Genomic DNA, 19,828 nt, shown 5'->3' with positions numbered 1-19,828 from the left:
GAGGAATCACCAGAGTTGGCCTATATACTATAGCCAGAGGGCAGCAATTACAGTTCAGAGACTCTCATTTCCAGACCATCAACAAGAGCCAAATTTCAATACCTGTTCTTCCACACCTTCCTATAGGGGACTCCTTTGCAAGCTGTCTTGGGGGGTCTCTTGAATGAAAAGTGGCATAGAAATAAAATGGAAAATCCATGCTTCACTGCTGAATCGGAATGAATGGCAAATGGGACTGTGGATGAGCTTAGTCTTTAAGACCCTCTTCCTTGCAATTGCTTTAATAGACTAACCCTGTTACCCCTCAGAATGTTGTTATACAGGTCAAGCTTTCATCAGAGTACTGTAACTGGGAAACATGCCTAACAAGCACTTCTCTACTTAAACTGTTGGTGTTCACCTGATACTTTAATCCCTATTTAAAACAGAGCGACTCTATGCATTAAATCAGCCAGTACTTAACCTTCAACTAGCCTTACCGTTGTGATAATTTTGGTTGCTGTTCTTTTTTGCTTTTGTTTTTTTGTCTTACTCCTGAACATATGTTTTGATTAAGCAGCTTGGGTGGCAAACTAGGGTTTCCAGTTTCAACAAAGGTTTTCTCAAATCCCATCTGATGGGCTGTTATTGAGTGTCTCTGTTTATGTAATATGCTCAAGAACTTCCTGGTGTTCTGGCTATCAAAACACTTGAAATCTCTCTTGCATAAAACCTCTTTAAAACAAACATTCTGATGGCTGAAAGGAGGCCACAGCTATGGGCAGAGGGCCAGGTGTTGAGGAGGTAAAGGTTGATGAAATTTGCAGTTGAATCTGGCCTCTGGAGTGCAGAAACTCCCCTGGCTTAAATAAATGGCAGGGATGAGCAAACTGTATCATGTTCCAGACGGACACATGCTTGTCTTTTGGAGGAAGATGCATGGCAGTCCTTCTATGGCGCTATACCCAACTGACCTCCAAAGCCACCTTCAGATTCACAGAAATCTGTCTCTGATCTGCACAGCTTAGAATACCAGGAAGTACCAATAAAAACCCGACGGTGGAGATTATTTAATATATTATCATCCAGGCCATTTCCCCAGGTGACCCTATCCTAAACTCAACATACACAGGAAGCCTCTGCCCTACAATCTGTTAGAACAATGGGTTGATCCACACGCCCTTTTCACAAAGCCGTACATAAGATCGGCCTCACTGACAGAAGCAAAGAATAGGTTGCCTCCTTTCAGTATAGAGCAGGAATGAGAAATCTTTTCCAGCCAAGCAGCCACATTCCCTTCTGGGCAACCTTCTAGGAGCCACATGTAAATGATAAGAAGAATCAAAGGCAAAACTGAGCAGAGCAACAGGTGTGCACTTTACCTTTGTAGAGTAAACTAATTTCTGTACATATTCGGACATTCCTCTCAGTCCTTCATCCAGGCAAGCAAAGGCACTGTCAACATTCAAGGAACCATTCGAGCCAGGCAAAGACACTCAAGGAAGGTGCAGAGTAGGGGAGGGTATGTGGTGCGGCAAGATTCCTGAGGGCCAGATAGAGTGACTTGGGGGCCACATTTGTTCCTCAGACCTGAAGTTTCCCACCAGTGGCATAGAGTGGCCAGAGGTCACTCCCAGCACTCATTTTCTTCTGCAGTAGAAAGCAAATAGTGAAAGGAACTGGCTGCCATTGTCTTTCACTGGCCATTGGAAGAAGGAATCGTGCTTCCTTTTCCCAGAGGACAATATAAACAACTGTGGGCACGATGTCACACATTTCCTCATTTAAGACGGCAATGTGTGAACCAGCTCTTGAAGCTTGCATTAATTATCATTCATTAGAACAGTTTATATGACACAGTATCATTAGCGTACAGTTATTGGTTCAGTAGGGCACATTTACACAACTTCTTTCCTCCACAATCCACTGCAGAAGAGCCAGTCAAAACTTGCGGAAGGCTTCATTCAACTTTCAGGCTGCCACATGAGCCTGGATTTGCCACATGCAAATCTTAAAATCAGCATGGACTTCCTCACCACCACATCAGACAAATAAGGCCCGTGTGAGAACAACAAGACCAATATCACCGTGGAGCATTTGCAAAGGTCGCTTCCCCAACAGTTGTAGGAGTTTGCCCAGCAATGGCAACAGAACTCTCTTTTCTGATGAGGGCCAGGAGGCTTCCTAGGGTGACACAAAAGGATGACAAATGATAAGCAAAGGAGATCGTGGCGAACACCTACCCACCAATGCCGGCCGTGTGAGGGTTGATGATTCCTGAGCATAAGGCTGAGGTGATGGCTGCATCCACGGAGGAGCCTTGCTTGTTCAATACCTCGATCCCCAGTGCTGTGCAGCGAGCAGCGTCGGTGACTACGGCACCTTGATGGAATATCTGTGGGAAGTCACATTATGAGACAAAAGCTTCATGTGCTGGGGACTAGGTAGGTCCAGAAAGGTCCAGCCTCCATCATGTGTTTATGTTAAAGAAAGGATGGGGCCCTCCAGACATAGCTGGACACCAGTTCCCATCAACCCAAGCCAACATGGCCAGTGATCAGAAATGATGGCCGTTGTGGTCCTACAACAGTTGGAGGGCAGTGCTTTTTTTTTCTTTCTAAAAAATGTTTAGGGCCACTCTCATTTTCCTACTCATATTGAAATACTGCCCCTCAATGAGGCCAAACTTAGATTCACAAAATGTTTAGGGGCACGCGTCCCCCTGCATCCCCCCAGGAAAAAAGCACTGCTGGAAGGTTTTTGTACCTGCTTTAATGCCCAAAGAGAGCAACTTACTTAGGACTTTAGATTGTTTTCACAGGTAATGCTGTTGACTGCTTTTGTCATGAATCATTACTGAGGAATCATTCAGATGGAGGCTGTATGTAGAAGATGGGTCATTCAGGTCATATCATAAACAAGTCACTGGCAACATTTGGGGGGGGGGAGGGGAAGCTTGTCAGTTTTTCCACAAGAAAGGTAAATCCAGATTAAATGGAGAGAGAAAAATAGGGAATGGCATTCTGATGCAGCACGGATCCCACAATAACCACCTGTCTGGAAGCACCCCGAATATTAACTGAGATACAGGAAGCGAAGGAGGTTCTCTTCTGAATTGAATGCATGTTTTGAGCCACGAGGCTTCAGTGAGGAAAGAGAGCCAGTGTGGTGCAATGGATGTTAGACTATGATCAAAGATACCAATCGTATAGTGAAGAGACCATAGCTCAGTGATAGAACACATTAGTTGAATGCAGAAGGTCCAGATTCAGTCCCTAGCGTCTCCAGAAGAAAGGATCAGGTGGTAAAGAACATGAAGGATCTCCACCAGGGACCTTGGAGACTTCCTGCCAGTCACTGGCCTAGATGGACAAATTGTCTGACCTGGTATAACGCAACTTCCTCTGGTACTAGTTCAGCTCCCTGTTTATCCATGAAGCTTTCTAGATTTTCTTGGGTCAGTCATAAAGATGGGATAAAAATATAGGTGAAAATGTTTCAGCTCTAGTACAAAAGCATTAGATGTTGCCTCTGCAGGAACAGGAAAAACAGAGTTGCAGTGGGACCATTCCATCTTGCGTAGAATATGCCCGGTTACATTTAGGGCTTATCCACACTTGCCTTTCCTCTATGCTTTCCAGGCACGGTCCACACTTTAAAGCTCTGTGTCCGGGTGCCTTTTTGTCTTCTTGCTCCAGAGCTTTCCCCACGAAAACACACTCTTTACAGCTGAATTGGCACAAACGGCAATCTGCGAAAAAGCTGTTTGTTGTGCTTCAGCTTTACAGGGTGGGTTTTCATGGGGAAAGTTCTGGGATGGGGAGAACACTTGTACACAGAGCTTTAAAGCACAGACCTGTGCCTAGAAAGAGCATGGCAAAAGGTAAGTGTGGATAAGCCCTTACATGCTTAGAGCAGCACATGACAGAGAAACTGGGAAAGCACTGGGAAAGTGAGGTTCCGATGTGCGGCTCACCCTTTGACAAATGGTGCATTCAAAGTGCTTCATGCTCATGGTGAGTTCGCAACACTGAACGCTGCTGGTAACTATAGTAACTATTACATTCACTATTATAAGCAAGTAGTTATGCAATTTGTAGTTGATCTTGAACTGGCGCAGTAAGAGAAGTGTGGCAGTTCCCAAAACAGCACTTTGAATACATCATGATTAACTGTAGCAAGCAAAATTAGAAGCTACCATTATTCATGAAAAGCAGGTTCTTCCTACTTCAATGCAAGCTTCCCTATCAAGAGAAAAACGGTCAAATACCTCTTCTTACCTGTGGGTCTCCAAAGTAGATCTGCATGATTAAGGCCACCGTGACTCCTGTAGCAAACGTTAGGCAGGCGGTGATGATCACAGTCAGACCGTCCTGGCGACAGCTGCAGTCCCCAGAGAATGGGTCCTTGCTGGTCTCCCGGAGAGGCGAGACATCCTGGCTGCCCATTTCCGATGAAGATGAAGGCAGGCGCTGAAGGCGAGCTGATTTTAAGAACGAATCTGGATCTTCATTCACAAAGGAGAGAAAAGTGACGGACACAGGAGTGAGATGCTGAAAAACTCAGAATCAAAATCATAGACAAAGACACTCACGGAACACGGAATACCTGTTCCTGCTCCAATGGTATTGCTTTTCTGCTCAGCCTGAGCATTCAGAAAGTTTGCTGGCTCTGGTTCCACTATTATGGGATCACGTTACACATACTCCCCTTTAACTCTTGGAAGTTGAATGGCAGTATTAAATTATGAAGTGGGCCACTCTACATCCTGGAGACGACCAGTTTACCCATGCAGCTATGACTCATGGTCATTACTTCCACCCCACTTGTCATGCCTCCTTATGATACTGGGAGGGTCTACTTAGCATCAGGAAACATAGTAGTAGCTGCAGCGATGCCATTTCGCATTTCATTAAGGAGACAGGGTATTCTCCACAAAATTTAAAATACTGGTCTTTAATATTTACAAGATTAAACTGCGAGGAAGCACTTTGTATTAAGAACGTTTGTCTTGCTACCTCATAATAACTCTAGCTATGTTATCAATGCAAGAACGCAGGGGGTGTACACACAGCAGTTGGGAGTGGGTTTGATTCAACCCATGTGTGTATGTTTTTTACATCATCCGCATAACACCATCTTCATCCAAATGGCAAACCAAACTCCCCACTCCCACCCCATTTAATCCAATTTTTCAAATTTGTGGATAATCCAGTAAAGGGAAAGATCCAACATAATGTTATGGGCTAGAGGGAAAACAGGGATCCCGCAGATCTCTGGGTGCCAGATTTCTAGAGTCTTGGGTGCTGGGCTGAGCTTATTTTTCTTCCAGACAGGGGCAGAGGCAGATGATAGCTCTGCTGTTAAGGCATCTGCAATACCAAAAACCCTACAGGTAACCAAGGGGGTGGTTGCCACATAACTTGGGTGTGGTGTCACACAGGAAAATTACCACCTTTTAAAACTAGGCTTGGGAGAAGGGAAGGAGTTGCTTGGCAAGAGGTTTTCTGGGAAGGAGAAGCAGGAAATAAGTCCATGTGGGGCCTAAAGGTCAGAACCATCTTGGCAGGCTGGCTGAAGGCAGGCTGGGACAGAGACAGAGAAGTCTTGGAATCTGATGCTACGCTGCTGTGTGGAAAAAGCCTTCCTTGAAATGCAATGCTCTGAACTCTCTCCAAAGTACAATGTGTGTACAATATATTTTTTTCAATATATATTTATTAAGGTTTTTCAATACAAAAAAAACATATTCAGTAAAATAACATTAATTTTTTAACATCTTTTCATCATCACTTTGGACTCCCTCGCACCTCCCCCACACACTTGCATCGTTATAAAATTATTTCCAAGCAAATTATCATTTTGTTCGTAGTCTTTAGATTCAATCATTAAAATATGGTTAAGCTTAAGTCTAGTTTAGTGAAAGACAGTTATTTCTATTCTGGCATCCCTATCAACTTTCAGCCAAATTACAATATTTTTGTAAATAAATCTTAAACTTCTTCCAGTCTTCTTCAACTCTCTCTTCTCCCAGATCTCGGATTCTGCCGGTCATCTCAGCTAGTTGCATATAGTCCATCAGCTGCATCTGCCATTCTTCCAGGGTGGGTAGCTCTTGAGTCTTCCAATTCTTAGCGATCAATATCCTTGCTGCCATTGTTGCATACATAAAAAATGTTCTGTCCTTCTTTAACACATTCTGGCCAACAATGCCCAAGAGGAAGGCCTCTGGTTTTTTGGTAAAGGTATATTTAAACACCTTTTTTAATTCGTTATATATCATCTCCCAGAAGGCCTTCACTCTAGGGCAAGTCCACCAGAGGTGAAAGAATGTTCCTTCATTTTCCTTACATTTCCAACATTTATTATCAGATGAATGGTATATCTTAGCCAATTTAACTGGGGTCATGTACCACCTGTATATCATTTTCATTACATTTTCCTTCAGAGCATTACATGCAGTGAAGTTCAGCCCAGTGGTCCACAACCTTTCCCAATCTTCAAACATAATATTATGCCCAACATCCTGTGCCCACTTTATCATTGCCGATTTGACCATTTCGTCTTGTGTGTTCCATTTCAGCAGCAAATTATACATTTTTGAAAGTACTTTAGTCTTAGGTTCTAACAGTTCTGTTTCCAACTTCGACTTCTCCACCTGGAATCCTAACTTTTTCAATGTGTGTACAATAAACCATATTTCTTAGAAAACACACACAGAACAGTCTCTGCTGTACCTTGACTCCCAGCAGAATTGCCAACCCTAGATGAGCACCTGGAACACCCTGTAATCTTGCTACCGCTTGGAGAGATTGAGCTGGCATGCAAGCTTGGTAAGAATAAAATTATGTGTGGATACACTGAAGTACATTATTTTGATGGGTTGGGGTTTTTGTTTTTTAAAACATGCATGGTAATGTTTCGCTGGGTGCTGTCTATTGCCACACACCATTACTTCCGTTTGCTGATCTCCTGAGCACAACGTGGCCATTGTGCTTCCATCAGCCCAAAGGAAAGAATGCAGCATGCCTATTTACCCTGGCTATTGCTAAAAAAACCTCTCCCCGAAAGGCAGCCCTTTCCACCTTGCCTTGGCTGTGTGTGCTAGAGTGTGAAACATAATGTTTCTATTCTTCTCTAAGCCACACCACAGATTTCTGTGTTGGGTGGAGTGGGGAGTTCTGGAGATCGAAGGCACCTGTGTCTACACCTGCCTTAGAAATACACAGAGGTTTTTATGGCAAGCTTTGATGTTATTGCTCAAAGCTCTTCCCTCCAGAGGGAGTGGCAGAAGGAACTGCAAATCAGCTCGTGAGATGGGTAATGGCAAAGATGTGAAGCCATGGAAGAAGCAGTCCTTCCATCAATCCACAGAGTGCTCCGGTCCCTGTCGATTCAAGACATTGTCCAGGTCTGAGGCTCTTCCCTTCAAAGAGGAGGAGGCAGAAGGAGCTAGAGATCAGCACTGGATAGCTCAGTTGGTTAGAGTCTAGGGCTGATAAAGCCAAGGTTGCAGATTCAATCCCTGTCTGGGACAGCTGTATATTCCTGCATTGCAGAGGGCTGGACTAGATTGTCATCAGGGTCTCATCCAACTCTATGATTCTATAGATACAAAGACAGCAACAACCACAGAAGCATCCCATTTGGAGATCAGCATAGTATTTTGGTCCTTGTCAGTTGATGGTTCCCTCTGACCTTTTCAGTAAAGAAAGTGACAGGAAAATTGCACAGGTTTCTGTCAGATGGACCTGTGAGTTGGATCCGGTCCTTTGTTTCATGTCCCATTTATAATCACATAAAGTCCATAATACAGGGAGATTATTTTGGAAGGTCCTTTTTGGGGGGGGTCAGACAGCATAAACAAAATGGCAGGCTCATGCTCGTAACCAAATGATAACATTATTATTATCATTATTAAAACATTTAATGAAATGCTTTCCCACTGAGGTATAGATGCTCTTTATCACAGCCTACAGAAACTCATCGTGTCTTTCTTACATGGCTATGGGCTCGCCCACACTTCCTCTTCTCCCACTGCTTTTCCCCAGGAAAACTTGATAGAAATTTGTTCCAGTTCAGTAGTAAACAGTGGGCTTTCCCAGGGAAAGTGGTCGGACAAATGAAAATCCTCTCAGACACCCCCCCATGCTTTCTAGGCACAGGACAAGTGGAAGCGTGGACACGCCTTAAGAAACACAAAGATTGTTGACAACCATGTGGAATGGAGAACCAAAGCCCATATTGGTGGACTGGAAATTTCCTTATCATACATAGTTACCTAGCAGCAAAGAGTATAGAAAGTTCGGCATGTGTTAGGAAGACATCTGTGCTTCACAGAATGTGAATTTGTGGGCATGCAATGTGTCTATGCACCTGCTTCCATGCTCTCAGTTTGGCTCTTTTTCAGAAGCATGGGAAATCACCCATGGGAGAAGCCAAATGCCATTTATTCCCGGTTAATCCCATGCTAACACCACTGAAGTGATTTGGGGCTAAAGAAGACAGACTAATGTCTTCTAAACTCTTAGCTTGAACCTTCTACGTCCTGACACTATATCTTCATGCAAAATAAGGCAAACTTAGGCAATTTACTGCCTCAGGATATTATGCTACTCCCCATTTACACCAAGATTATGTGCTGAGGTGCCGGGTGTATCAGCGGAACACACGTAAGCCCACCTCACCCCGTTCTGCCCCTGTCTTGCCCATTTGCACTGCTGAAAATGGTGCGCTTGTCAGCAGTTGCGTGTGCCAGTCACATACAAATGGGGAGGTGTTAGTACTGCTTTTGGGCATAAAGGACCCCAAAGTGGTGATCAGCAAATTAATACAAAATAACTAAATAATAAAAGTACAATAAGTAATTCAAAACAATATAAAACTACAAAGCACCCACCAGTCACATTGGATATTCATGCTCTCGCCACAGATACAACTTGCCAGCATTGCACCTCTCACTTGGAAGCCAAGTTAACTCCTATCCTCCCACCAGCTGCTCCAATCTTTCACCAAGGAACAAGCACACCCAATTACCTGTGAGGAGCACCTTCTCCTTTGTCATGCTCCAAAAGAAAGACTCAAAGGGATTATCTCCCCCTTGGTGTCTCCCCCTTCAGGACCACCCTACCAGGGCTGGCTACTGGCAGTGAACCATCATCAATGGCACCCGCAATATAAATAAGCTCTCTGCTCCCCACTCCCAACGAACCAGCTGTGGCTGTGGCAAAGTACTTGTTCTTCACGGGCTGGGCTAGATGACCAGGCCTTCTGGCTCCTCCAATATGCTATATTGGCCACATCTTAGCCAGCAGCAGTCTTGCAAGTTCTACCTGCCTCCTCCTGCTGTGATTGCCCTAGCTTAGATGGCTTTTACAAAGGGCTTAGGCAAAAACTTCTGTGGAATTGATATATCAATAACTATTTGCAACGGCAGCTAAAATGGAAGCTGTGTATTCAGAGGCAGTATAAATTCCTACATCAGGAAGCTGGCTGCGTTCACTGCATCATCCAAACTGGTTATGCAGTCTCCTTTTTGCTGTGTACAAATTATATATTGACTGCACAATTGGAGCAGTCTTTCCCTCAAAGAATTCTGGGTGCTGTAGTTTAGCCTTCACAGAGTTACAATTCCCAATAGTCCTTAATAAACTACAGTGCCCAGAATTCTTTGAGGGAGGGAACATGCTTCGAATGTGCTTTAAAGGTATAGTGTGTCTTACGTTATCCATGTGGACATGGATCCATGAGGGATCGAGACCACAAAGCATGTGGATTGGAGTAATCAAAGGTGAATTGTAGGAGTGCACCTGATCCCTTAAAACTCCCAAGATTCCTGCATTGCAAGGGGTTGGACTAAATGACCCTTGGGTCCCTTCCAACTCTTTGTTGTTGTTGCTTTTTAGTTGTGTCTGACTCTTCGTGACCCCATGGACCAGAGCACGCTAGGCACTCCACTGCCTCTTCCACTGCCTCCGGCAGTTTGGTCAAACTCATGTTTGTAGCTTCGAGAACACTGTCCAACCATCTCGTCCTCTGTTGTCCCCTTCTCCTTGTGCCCTCAATCTTTCCCAACATGAGAGTCTTTTCCAGGGAATCTTCTCTTCTCATGAGGTGGCCAAAGAATTGGAGCCTCAGCTTCAGGATCTGTCCTTCCAGTGAGCACTCAGGGCTGATTTCCTTAAGAATGGATGGGTTTGATCTTCTTGCAGTCCATGGGACTCTCAAGAGTCTCCTCCAGCACCATAATTCAAAGGCATCAATTCTTCGGCGATCAGCCTTCTTTGTGGTCCAGCTCTCACTTCCATACATCACTACTGGGAAAACCATAGCTTTAACTATACATACTTTGTCTGCTTTTGATTATATTATTCTACTTGCCCAGACACAGCCATGCACAGTCAATTCCATCCCTGCACCTGCTTCCTTTTCTTTTAAAGGCTCCCAAACATGAGTTGAGATACATAAAAGGTCATCTTTAAGCATCTGTGCAGATTTTTGATTTTTTTTAATCCAGTAATGTAAATTTACCCAACACTTGGCTGCACCAGAGCCAGTGATGCCTTGTTTTATAGAATGCATTGGTCTTACACAATAGGGGTCAGGAAGAAAGTGAAATTAATGTTGCATGCAAATGTATTTCAATGTAACAGTGATATACTTTTACTCTGTTCTCTTGACAGCCCCTGCTTGACGCCACAACTATCATCGCTACAAAGAATGCAAACTGCCCAAAGTTGAGCACTTTTACATTCCTTTGATTTATATTAAGGACATGGTTTACTCTCTCCTACTGAAATCAAAGGGGACTAAAACTGCTTTGCTTTCGCAGGATCATTCTACTGTGGATCATATTACAGAAATAAAATTACACATTAAAACAGCTCCACACTGTAATGGAAACAGGCAATGGTGTTAAATATGTCACAAATGACGACGCTCTCATTTCAAGCAATAGTTTGATGCTTGAATATGGGTTTATCTACAAGAAATTTATATACATACAATGTGTACACACACAATTTCTTTTGAGCCTTAAATCATCAAATGCTGTTTGTGTGCCACAATTTACTGTTGAGAAATCAAGTAAGCTGTGTCCTAAAGGTATGTCTGTAAATTAAGTGTATACCTGAAGGAGTGTCTCCATCCCCATCGTTCAGCCCAGACACTGGAGTCCAGTGCTGAGGGCCTTCTGGCAGTTCCCTCATTACGAGAACTGAGGTTACAGGGAACCAGAGGGCCTTCTCGGCAGTGGTGCCCACCCTGTGGAATGCCCTCCCATCAGATGTCAAGGAAATAAGCAGCTATCTTATTTTTAAAAGACATCTGAAGGCAGCCCTGTTTAGGGAAGCTTTTAATATTTAATGCTGTATTGTTTTTAACACTCGATTGGGAGCTGCCCAGAGTGGCTGGGGAAACTCAGCCAGATGGGTGGGGTATAAATAAATAATAATAAATTATTATTATTATTATTATTATTATTATTATTATTATTATTATTATTATTATTGCTTATAAATGGGCATAACCCATTTGAGACTTTTTTCATGCTGTGAAGAGGTACAGTTTCTACCAGCCTGGCATGCTGTAGCAGTTGGTGAGATGGGATGGCACTTCTCACCTGACCTCTGATTAGTTGCATTGCTGCTACTTACTAGGAGATAGGGAGGGAGTTAGTGGCAAGGTCAGTATGGTGCAAACGTACTGGCAGAAGTACCAGATTGATTCTGTTGATGCATTTGCACCAGTCCAGCCTCACTGCTGCCTTGAATTCCTCCTCTGTAAGCAGCAACGTAACCAAACACAGGTCAGGTGAGTAGCAGCAGCCCACCACACTGTTCACTACTGCTAAGAAGTAGTCATTTTCTCTGAGGCTTCAATCCTACACACCCTTACCTGGGAGTAAGTGCCATTGAACGCAATGGAACTTATCGTGATGTGAATCACAGGATTACACTATTAATATGTTACACTGTTTGGTCCATGGCATCCACTGTTGTCAGTCTGAAAAAGTATTCCTAAAGCTCCTATGTGCTTGGGGTGGGGGTGGGGCTTGACAACCAAACCTGTAATATATATTCTATTTCCCTAAATTTCCGCTTTGTATGTAAAGCTTATCCCTCCTGTTGAGGGGTGTGAACGAGCTGCTCCTGCCAAACAGGTGGTCAGGGTACTGTCAGCTGACAGTGCTGAGCAGGTGTTCCTCTCCCTGCCCACTGAGTCAGGGGGAAGAGTGCCATCTCATCCCTCCAATCAGGATAATACAGGAAACTCTATCCCACCCCTTGTGATGACCACCAGTGCAGGCAAGTAATGGGATCAACCCTGTTTCCTCCCAAATCAGCCCATACTTATTTGCTTCTTTCAAAATAACTATCAACAAGAGACATTATGGCATAAGTGAAGCACACCCAACTTTAACCGATCTCTGCTAAAGATTTATGTTTTCCTTCTGTTAAAAAGGGGGTTGCATTCAACTACTACTAAGAGCAGACCCACTAAAATTAATGGACCTAAGTTTGGAATGGCCATTAATTTGAATGGGTCTACTCTGAGTAGACCCCAAATATTCTGCTTAATAAAAAAATTATGGTAACTCAGACTCAAACTAATCTTTCTATGTATCCTTGGGGAAAACACTTCCAACTGCATTTCATTTATAACAGAAGATAACATTTACTGCTTACATCCCCTCCTTCTCAATATAAAACAAATGCCTGAGAATGTGTTTTGATGTCCCACTGCATGGCAATCAATTGTTAGTGATACAAAATAGTATCACCATGCAATTGGTGTAGCAGAAAATGTAGAAATTATATTGTACACTGCAATTTCACGGCCGATACTTACAACCTTGTTGACATACACGTGTATGTGTGTGCGCGTGTGTGCATATATAACATTAATACATAAACGTTGCTGAATTACAATGCCTATAACCCCTGCTCTCTGCCCACACTTTCTGGAGCTAATAGGATTTGTAGTTCAACAATATCTGGAGAACCAAAACAAACATAAACTGTGCTAAAAGGTATATCTGGTTCTTCCTGCTTGGAGGCTACCATTGGCAGGGAAGTTCAATGTCTGGCAGCATATTTAAACATGCATAAGGGATACAAAAAATGAGGACCTAATCGCAACAGAGAAACAAAATATAGATCAACACAAAAGCAACTTTGTCTATGAATCGTGTGCATGCACACGAAAGCTCATACCAAGAACTAACTTAGTTGGTCTTTAAGGTGCTACTGGAAGGATTTTTTAAATTTTGTCTATGAATTATAATGATTACTGAGATAAATTATGTTGAGGAGCTTTGAACATTTGAAATGCACGATATGAGCAAAAAAAAGTATTATAATGAATAACTAATAACTAATGTAGTGAAATGCAAAGGTTTTATAGGCATAGATCATTTTATTAATATTTATGCAGAGGGACAGAAACAGCCCAAATATTTATTTAAAACTTTTTTTTTTTGCAGTTGTATTTTCATGCCAGCTACTAGTTTTGAGAGCTTGGAAGAACCCATCATGTAAAAGTGTCATGCTGAGCACAGAGGTTTGTAAAGATATTGGCAACGAATACCAGTTAGGAGAGTCAGTAGTTTTACACATTGACAAAAAATGAAACAAACTTCAAATGAGGAAACACTCAGGATTCTAACCAATGGATACATATGCATCTGAAAAGAGAACCAATAAACGATTGACATATAATCATGGGGGTGCCAAACTGAAACGTTTCTTTAGATTTTGCAAATTTCAGAAGCTTGGAGTGAGCAGACCAAATGGAAATGAAAAATATGAAAACACAAGAGCGGTGGTGAGTCAGGATGGGACAACGAAATAAAAGTGAAGTACTTCTTTTACATATCGGTTTCAGTGTCCTGAATCTTCCAAGAGATCCTTCATATGTTACAAAGGGGGGGGGGGGGAAACCTGCTGCTTCCCTCTCCCTTTTGCTTCTATTTTAAAGTGGAGATCAATAATTTTGTCTAGTAATGCAAGACCTGTAAAGTCCAGAAGAGTATTAGACTCCCAAGTCTCATTCAAGGAAAGATTTGTGTGTCTCACTTTCCACGTTATAGTAGAGGTAGAGAAAGAAAAGCGCATAGATCATGCTTTTGCTTTTACTACTTCATTGTTACACATGAAGCAACTCATAGCGAAAGGGAGTGGCGAAAACATCAAAACACTTCTCTGAACTACTGGAGATCTGTATCAGAACCAATGAGTTCTGTTGACTTACCTCAGCATGTTTTAGATGGCATGTCTCTATAAAGTCATATCAACATATTGGCTTTTTCATTCATTTTTAACCTGTTGAATTAGTGATTTGAATCCTCTAACATGTGTCCCAACTGAGGATTTCTCAAAATGTGATGAGTCCGGAGGATGTACCAAATTACAAATCTGATACCTGTTAGGTCATTCAAAAATCTGATTACAAAAAATATGCCAAGTATGGATCTTTCTTGCTTTCCTCTTGTGAGTTATCACCAGTATCTGAGATTCACAGCAGTTATCTCTGTAACATGGAGGTTCTATTTGGCTATTCTGACCTACCCACTATAAGTCTGTTTAAACCTTTTTAGAAAGCAAGATAAGCTGATGGCAGTGAACTACAAACGTAACTGCATACTGAATGAAGGAGTACTTCCTTTTGTCAATCCTAAAGCTTCTGCCAATCAGTTTCAATGGGTGGCTCAGAGAGCTCCAATTATGAGACGGGGGCAGCAACCACAAACTCTACTTTGCACGTTGTCCCTGTACAATCGCATTGCAAGAACTAGTGGAATCTGCATTTAAGTTGGATAGGTCTTGGCTACCTCTGCCAAATTTCATCTGGCTTTTGCAGTGCAGATCTGATACAAAAAGAGTAAAAGTCTCCAAGGGCAGTCTTAATGCTTGCCAATAGCTGGTGAGAGAACAGAAAACTCTGCCCTTGCTATATTTTCCATTATCTTCACAGAGATAAAGGGAAGGACCTCTGTCCCCCATCCCTCCCCATTTTTCAGGCATTACAGAACAAAAGGATGCCACATAAAGTCTCAACATTATGTAGGATGGGAGTGACTAGGCTGGTAATTAACTTGGCAGTACTGTGAAAAATCAACATTTTGGGGAAAGCTCATCCAGTCACCCCCACCAAAAGGGGCGGAGGTAAAACCATGAGATGCTGATTTGGAGCTTCCAGAGGAGGTGGGAGAGTTGGGAAGATAATGAGGATGGAGGAGGCTGCTTTAGCACAAAAGGGTGTTCTGTAGAGCAGCAAACACAGGGTGGGTTGCAAGATCTGGAGGGGCGGAGGACTGGAGAGCCACTCACTTTCTTGCCCTGAAAGGGGAAAGTAGCAGAGCAGAAAAGGGAGAGGAAATGAAATGGGAGATGGGGATGAGAAAGGTGGAGAGCGGCAAAGACAGGAGGAAGGGAAATGGCAGGGATGTGCAAGGAGTTGGTACCCAGGCGGGGGAGCGATGCTCACGCAGCACCATCCCCCCCTATGGGTGGGTGGGGAGAGGAGGCTGAGGAGTCAAATATGGCTGCAGAGAAGTGGGGTCCCGATCCCCAGGACCGCTGGGCTGGGACGTTCAGAGGAGGCGAGGGATGGCTACTGCGCCATCCAAATGTTGGTGCCAAACGCTTCTGGGGAAGGGGAGGAGGAAGGGATGGCGCAGGAGGGGGGCGAGATGCGGGAAGATGCTTGCTTAGGACTCGTGGACGAAGGCTGGAGGCAGCGGAGGTGGATGGGAGGATGGAGCATGGAGTCATGGTCGGATGGAGGGTGCAGGGAGCAGGCAGGCAGGCGGCGCAGCAGCCCCTCGGCTCCCGCTCTCACCCGTGTCCTGCTCGGCCAGGAACGCGTCTTCCTCCTTCCTGGAGCGCAGGCAGCTCTCGGGGGCGCCGCCACCGCCGGGCTCCTCCTCGGGCAAGCGGGGAAAGCTGGTGATGCTCATGTAGTCGACGGGCGAGTAGGCGCCCAGGCTGCTCTGCTGGCTCGCCTCCTTCTCGGAGGCACCGGCCGCAGACGACGCTACAGACGCGGAGGCTGCTGATGCCGCCGCCGCCATCCTGCCTGCCTGCTTGCCTGCGCCTCCCGGGCCGGGCAGCCGCCGCCTCCGAGCCAAGGACCCCGCTCCGGAAGTGGCGGAAGGGAAGCCGAGAGGGAGGAGGAGGGCAGGGCGGGGCTTGGAGCCCAGGGACCGCCCACCTGAGCCAAGGGGACCGTCGGGCTGATGGCTGGTTATCTCTTTACTATGCCGTTTAATAGATTGAAGACTATCTCTAAATGGTGTACAGGAAACAGAAGCAACAACAGGCATCATCATCATCATCATTTTAACTGAGCCTGTTGGGCTTGCCGATCAGAAGGTTGGCGGTTCGAATCCCTGCGACAGGGTGAGCTCCTGTTGCTCGGTCTCAGCTCCTGCCAACCTAGCAGTTGGAAAGCATGCCAAAAAAAGTGCAAGTAGATAAATAGGTACCTCTCTGGCGGGAAGGTAAACGGTGTTTCCATGTGCTGCTCTGGTTTTGCCAGAAGTCAGCTGGACACATGACCCAGAAAAACTGTCTGCGGACAAACGTCGGCTCCCTCGGCCAGTAAAGTGAGATGAGTGCCGCAAACCCAGAGTCGTCTGCGACTTAAGTGTCAGGGGTCCTTTACCTTTACCTTTTTAGAGCATACAGAAGATGATCATCTGAAAAACCCAGATTAAAATTAGTAAAATGTTTAAAACACACATAGATAACTAAATTATATTTGCATTATTTAATAACTTGTTAAGCCCACCTGTCATCAACAAGCAGACCCAAGTGGGGGTAAAATAAAAGTAAGATAACAATCATAGTTCCATCAAATCATATGAGAGAAATCATTTTATTTTATTTTGATAAATGTATTTGGATAGGACTGCTTCAAAATGAAGGGTTTCGTCCGTGCTATATAAATTACATATACTGTGACTGCAGAGCCGGCCCTACCAGCAGGCAGAGTGAGACCACCATCTCAGGCCACAGGTACTGGGTGTGTGTGAGAGGGGATGGTGGCAACATATTAAAGGACAGAGCTTCATACCATGCAGCCTGCCCTGTGCCCGTCCCCAGGGATACCACTTGCTGAGAACCGCGGTGGAGAGAGTTGTGTTCATGTTCTACTCACAAGCTTCCCACTGGCAGCTTATTGGCCATTGTGAGAGCAGGATGCTGGACAAGGTGGGCTATTGGCCAGATCAATCAGGCTCTTATTATGCTCTTATGTTCTTATTAGCACTGTAACTGAGCATCCCCCATCCATCACTAATGACACAATATTGTATCCCCATGGAGCAGATGGACTGAAATGTTTCTGTAATGGGTTGCCTACACAAGTAGAAGATATATGGCAGAATTGTTCCTGGATTGTACCATTTTGAACTGCAGATGGGGGTGAGGAACTATCACATATCTGAGTGCTTCCCTGTTTTGGGGGGCAGGAAGGGATGCTTTTGTGTCTGCGCGCGCACACACATGTGCACACACCACTAACATATCAGAGAAATGGGCAGGGTATTGCCTTTCTTCCTCTCATCTACATTTCCATGCACCTGAGGGGGGGAGGGAGGGAGTACCTGATGTTTGTGGTTGACTCTTCAATTAAGATTGGATGTGTGCTCCAGCAATGGAGAGGAAGAATGCACAGCTTTAAAAGAACTAAATTTTAATGGTTCACCCAGTTGCCACAGTGGTAAGGGACAGTCTTACCACTTTGGTTTTTTAAAGGGTTATTTGACTGCTCCTGCTTGAGTCCTATATCTAGTCAAAACAGTCCTTTAACTTTGTTGAACAATTAATTAACTATAGAACACAAAGAACTGCATGTCCCCACTGGTTTCCCCTAATACTAAATAAGTAGACAATAAAACAGTTCTGAGATATTAATCATATAATTACAAACATGGATGGGTTGAGGTGTTATAAGAAAAATAATTTGGATCCTGGGTTTCTGTCACAGAACCTTTAGAACATTTTCAAATGTAGGCACTTAAAATGCATTTGATATTTTGTAAAGTGCACGGTGTTCTGGGTTTGTTTGTTTATTTACATTTTCTAGCTTGCCCTATCTCAGAGGCAGGATGCAATGGATTTAAAATATGCATCTTAGCTGCCCAATTAAAACCAGCTAATGCAATGTTGAAAGGTAAAATTCCACACCAACTTAATGCCAGGCCTTAACTGCTTGCCCAATTAAAGCTTTTCCTTTTTTTAAAAAAGGCAAGAACAAATGCCCCTAAATTTATTCTGTAAGTTCCCCCAGCTCTCTGGAGCACATTTGGGGAGAGTGTGAGGTACACATAGGGAGAGGAGAGTGGGAAAAACTTGTTCCACTAGCAGGAATCCTTGTGCTAAGTTAGTGCAGGCATAGGCAAATTCCGGCCCTCCAGATGTTTGGGACTACAATTGTCATCATCCCTAGCTAACAGGACCAGTGGTCAGGGATGATGAGAATTGCGGTCCCAAACATCTGGAGGGTCAGAGTTTGCCTGTGCCTGAGTTAGTGGAATACTGCCTCAAGTGCTTCCCACATACCCCACTATCCCAATGGCACAGGAGTGCATTGGGTGTGAAGCCATGAAACACAGGAGAAATGTCCATCAACATTTTTAAGGGGAAGAGTTTCACTATATATGTAAATACTCCACCCTTCAATGACCCAGTTCTCAATTTGTGACACGATTATGGGTTACTGTAGATGCACCCTGTAGAAGATAACGCACCAGCTGTGATGAATGAGGCAGAATAAGCCTATTGCAAATAATAATAATTAACTGAACCAACAACGTATGTGTATGTGTTTAGGTTGCATAACTGCAAATTCTGTGAGGTCACATCTATGTCAAGTTGACCTAGGAGTTCCTTGTTAGTCATAACTTTGTCTTGCAACTAGGATCTTCTAATGGGGAAAAAATGTTAGTATCTCCTTTTTTAACATTTACAGTACACACACCTTTGGAATGAGGATTAGATGTGTCAGAACAGGAGGGGGGGGACCAAAGGGTCAGGAGCCTAGGTCAAGTGAGATCAAGGAGAGAGAAAAATGCCCTCGAAGCTGCCCAGAAATGCCAGCTGCTGATTCCAGCCTCAGTACAGATGGTCAATTTGTGGTTGCTTCTACATGACCTCATTATTGAGCATACTCCCTGATTTGTTTGTGCAAGGTTTGTTAGATAACATTGGCTATTTATTGAGCATGCACTCTGATTAGTTTGCAGGGAGGTTGTTCAACATTGCATCAAGCAATTGTTCTCCCACTTTGTCCCATGCATTTTCCCACCTCTTTCATTATTGCACAAAGTCCAATTTTGTCAAGGGTAGGAGAGAAGGCTCGCTGTGCAAGAGCACCAAATCAACTTTTAATTACGCCACCTGAATCTGGCATTATTTGATTGAATCCCACCTGGAAATACAGTAGTAACATCCCAGAAGCACCCTTTAATGCAACAGGGTGATTTCTGTTTTGATTTATGATGGCACTAATCTTTATCTTGCAACAGGAGTGCAGTCACTGTACTGTACTGGTGTAATAGTGAAGGCAGGTGGGAGCCTTGTAGTGAGGTTAGACTCGCAGAAGACAAAATCCTGTTTACTCCTTTAAGGTTACGGAGGGGTAGATAGTGCATGGAGAAACACACACACACACACACACACACACACACAGTTAAGCACTTTGCACATTGGAAGTGCTTATTTGTTGCCACAGTTTAGAAGAGCTGTGGGTCTTCTTTCCAAGGGCGGGGCCAGAAGTTAGATATGCCAATGTTGTTCTGTGTCTTAAAATCCACCCTGGAGGCTGTACTGTATTGCTACAGAAG

At 44.0% G+C, this 19,828-nt stretch overlaps 2 protein-coding genes across 3 annotated transcripts in view; both read right to left on the bottom strand.

Moving 5' to 3' along the window:
- The window catches only part of GGT7 (gamma-glutamyltransferase 7), a 45,133-nt gene extending 29,013 nt beyond the window's left edge, over positions 1–16,120 (bottom strand). For both annotated transcript variants that reach the window (XM_083508059.1, XM_083508060.1), the window contains exons 1-3: positions 15,820–16,120; positions 4,260–4,486; positions 2,223–2,374 (exon numbers count right to left, since the gene is read on the bottom strand). In XM_083508059.1, coding sequence (XP_083364185.1) covers positions 2,223–2,374; positions 4,260–4,486; positions 15,820–16,051 — 611 coding nt within the window. In that variant the 5' untranslated portion in view covers positions 16,052–16,120. The remainder of the gene's footprint in view (positions 1–2,222; positions 2,375–4,259; positions 4,487–15,819) is intronic.
- LOC310709079 (tigger transposable element-derived protein 1-like) overlaps positions 1–19,828 on the bottom strand; it is an 877,074-nt gene that overhangs the window by 95,081 nt on the left and 762,165 nt on the right. The window lies entirely within an intron of this gene.

Source organism: Podarcis liolepis, assembly GCF_965112155.1.
Source record: "Podarcis liolepis genome assembly, chromosome: 6".
In the NCBI taxonomy this organism is placed as follows: Eukaryota; Metazoa; Chordata; class Lepidosauria; order Squamata; family Lacertidae; genus Podarcis; species Podarcis liolepis.
This window is presented reverse-complemented; position numbering and strand designations above follow the sequence as displayed.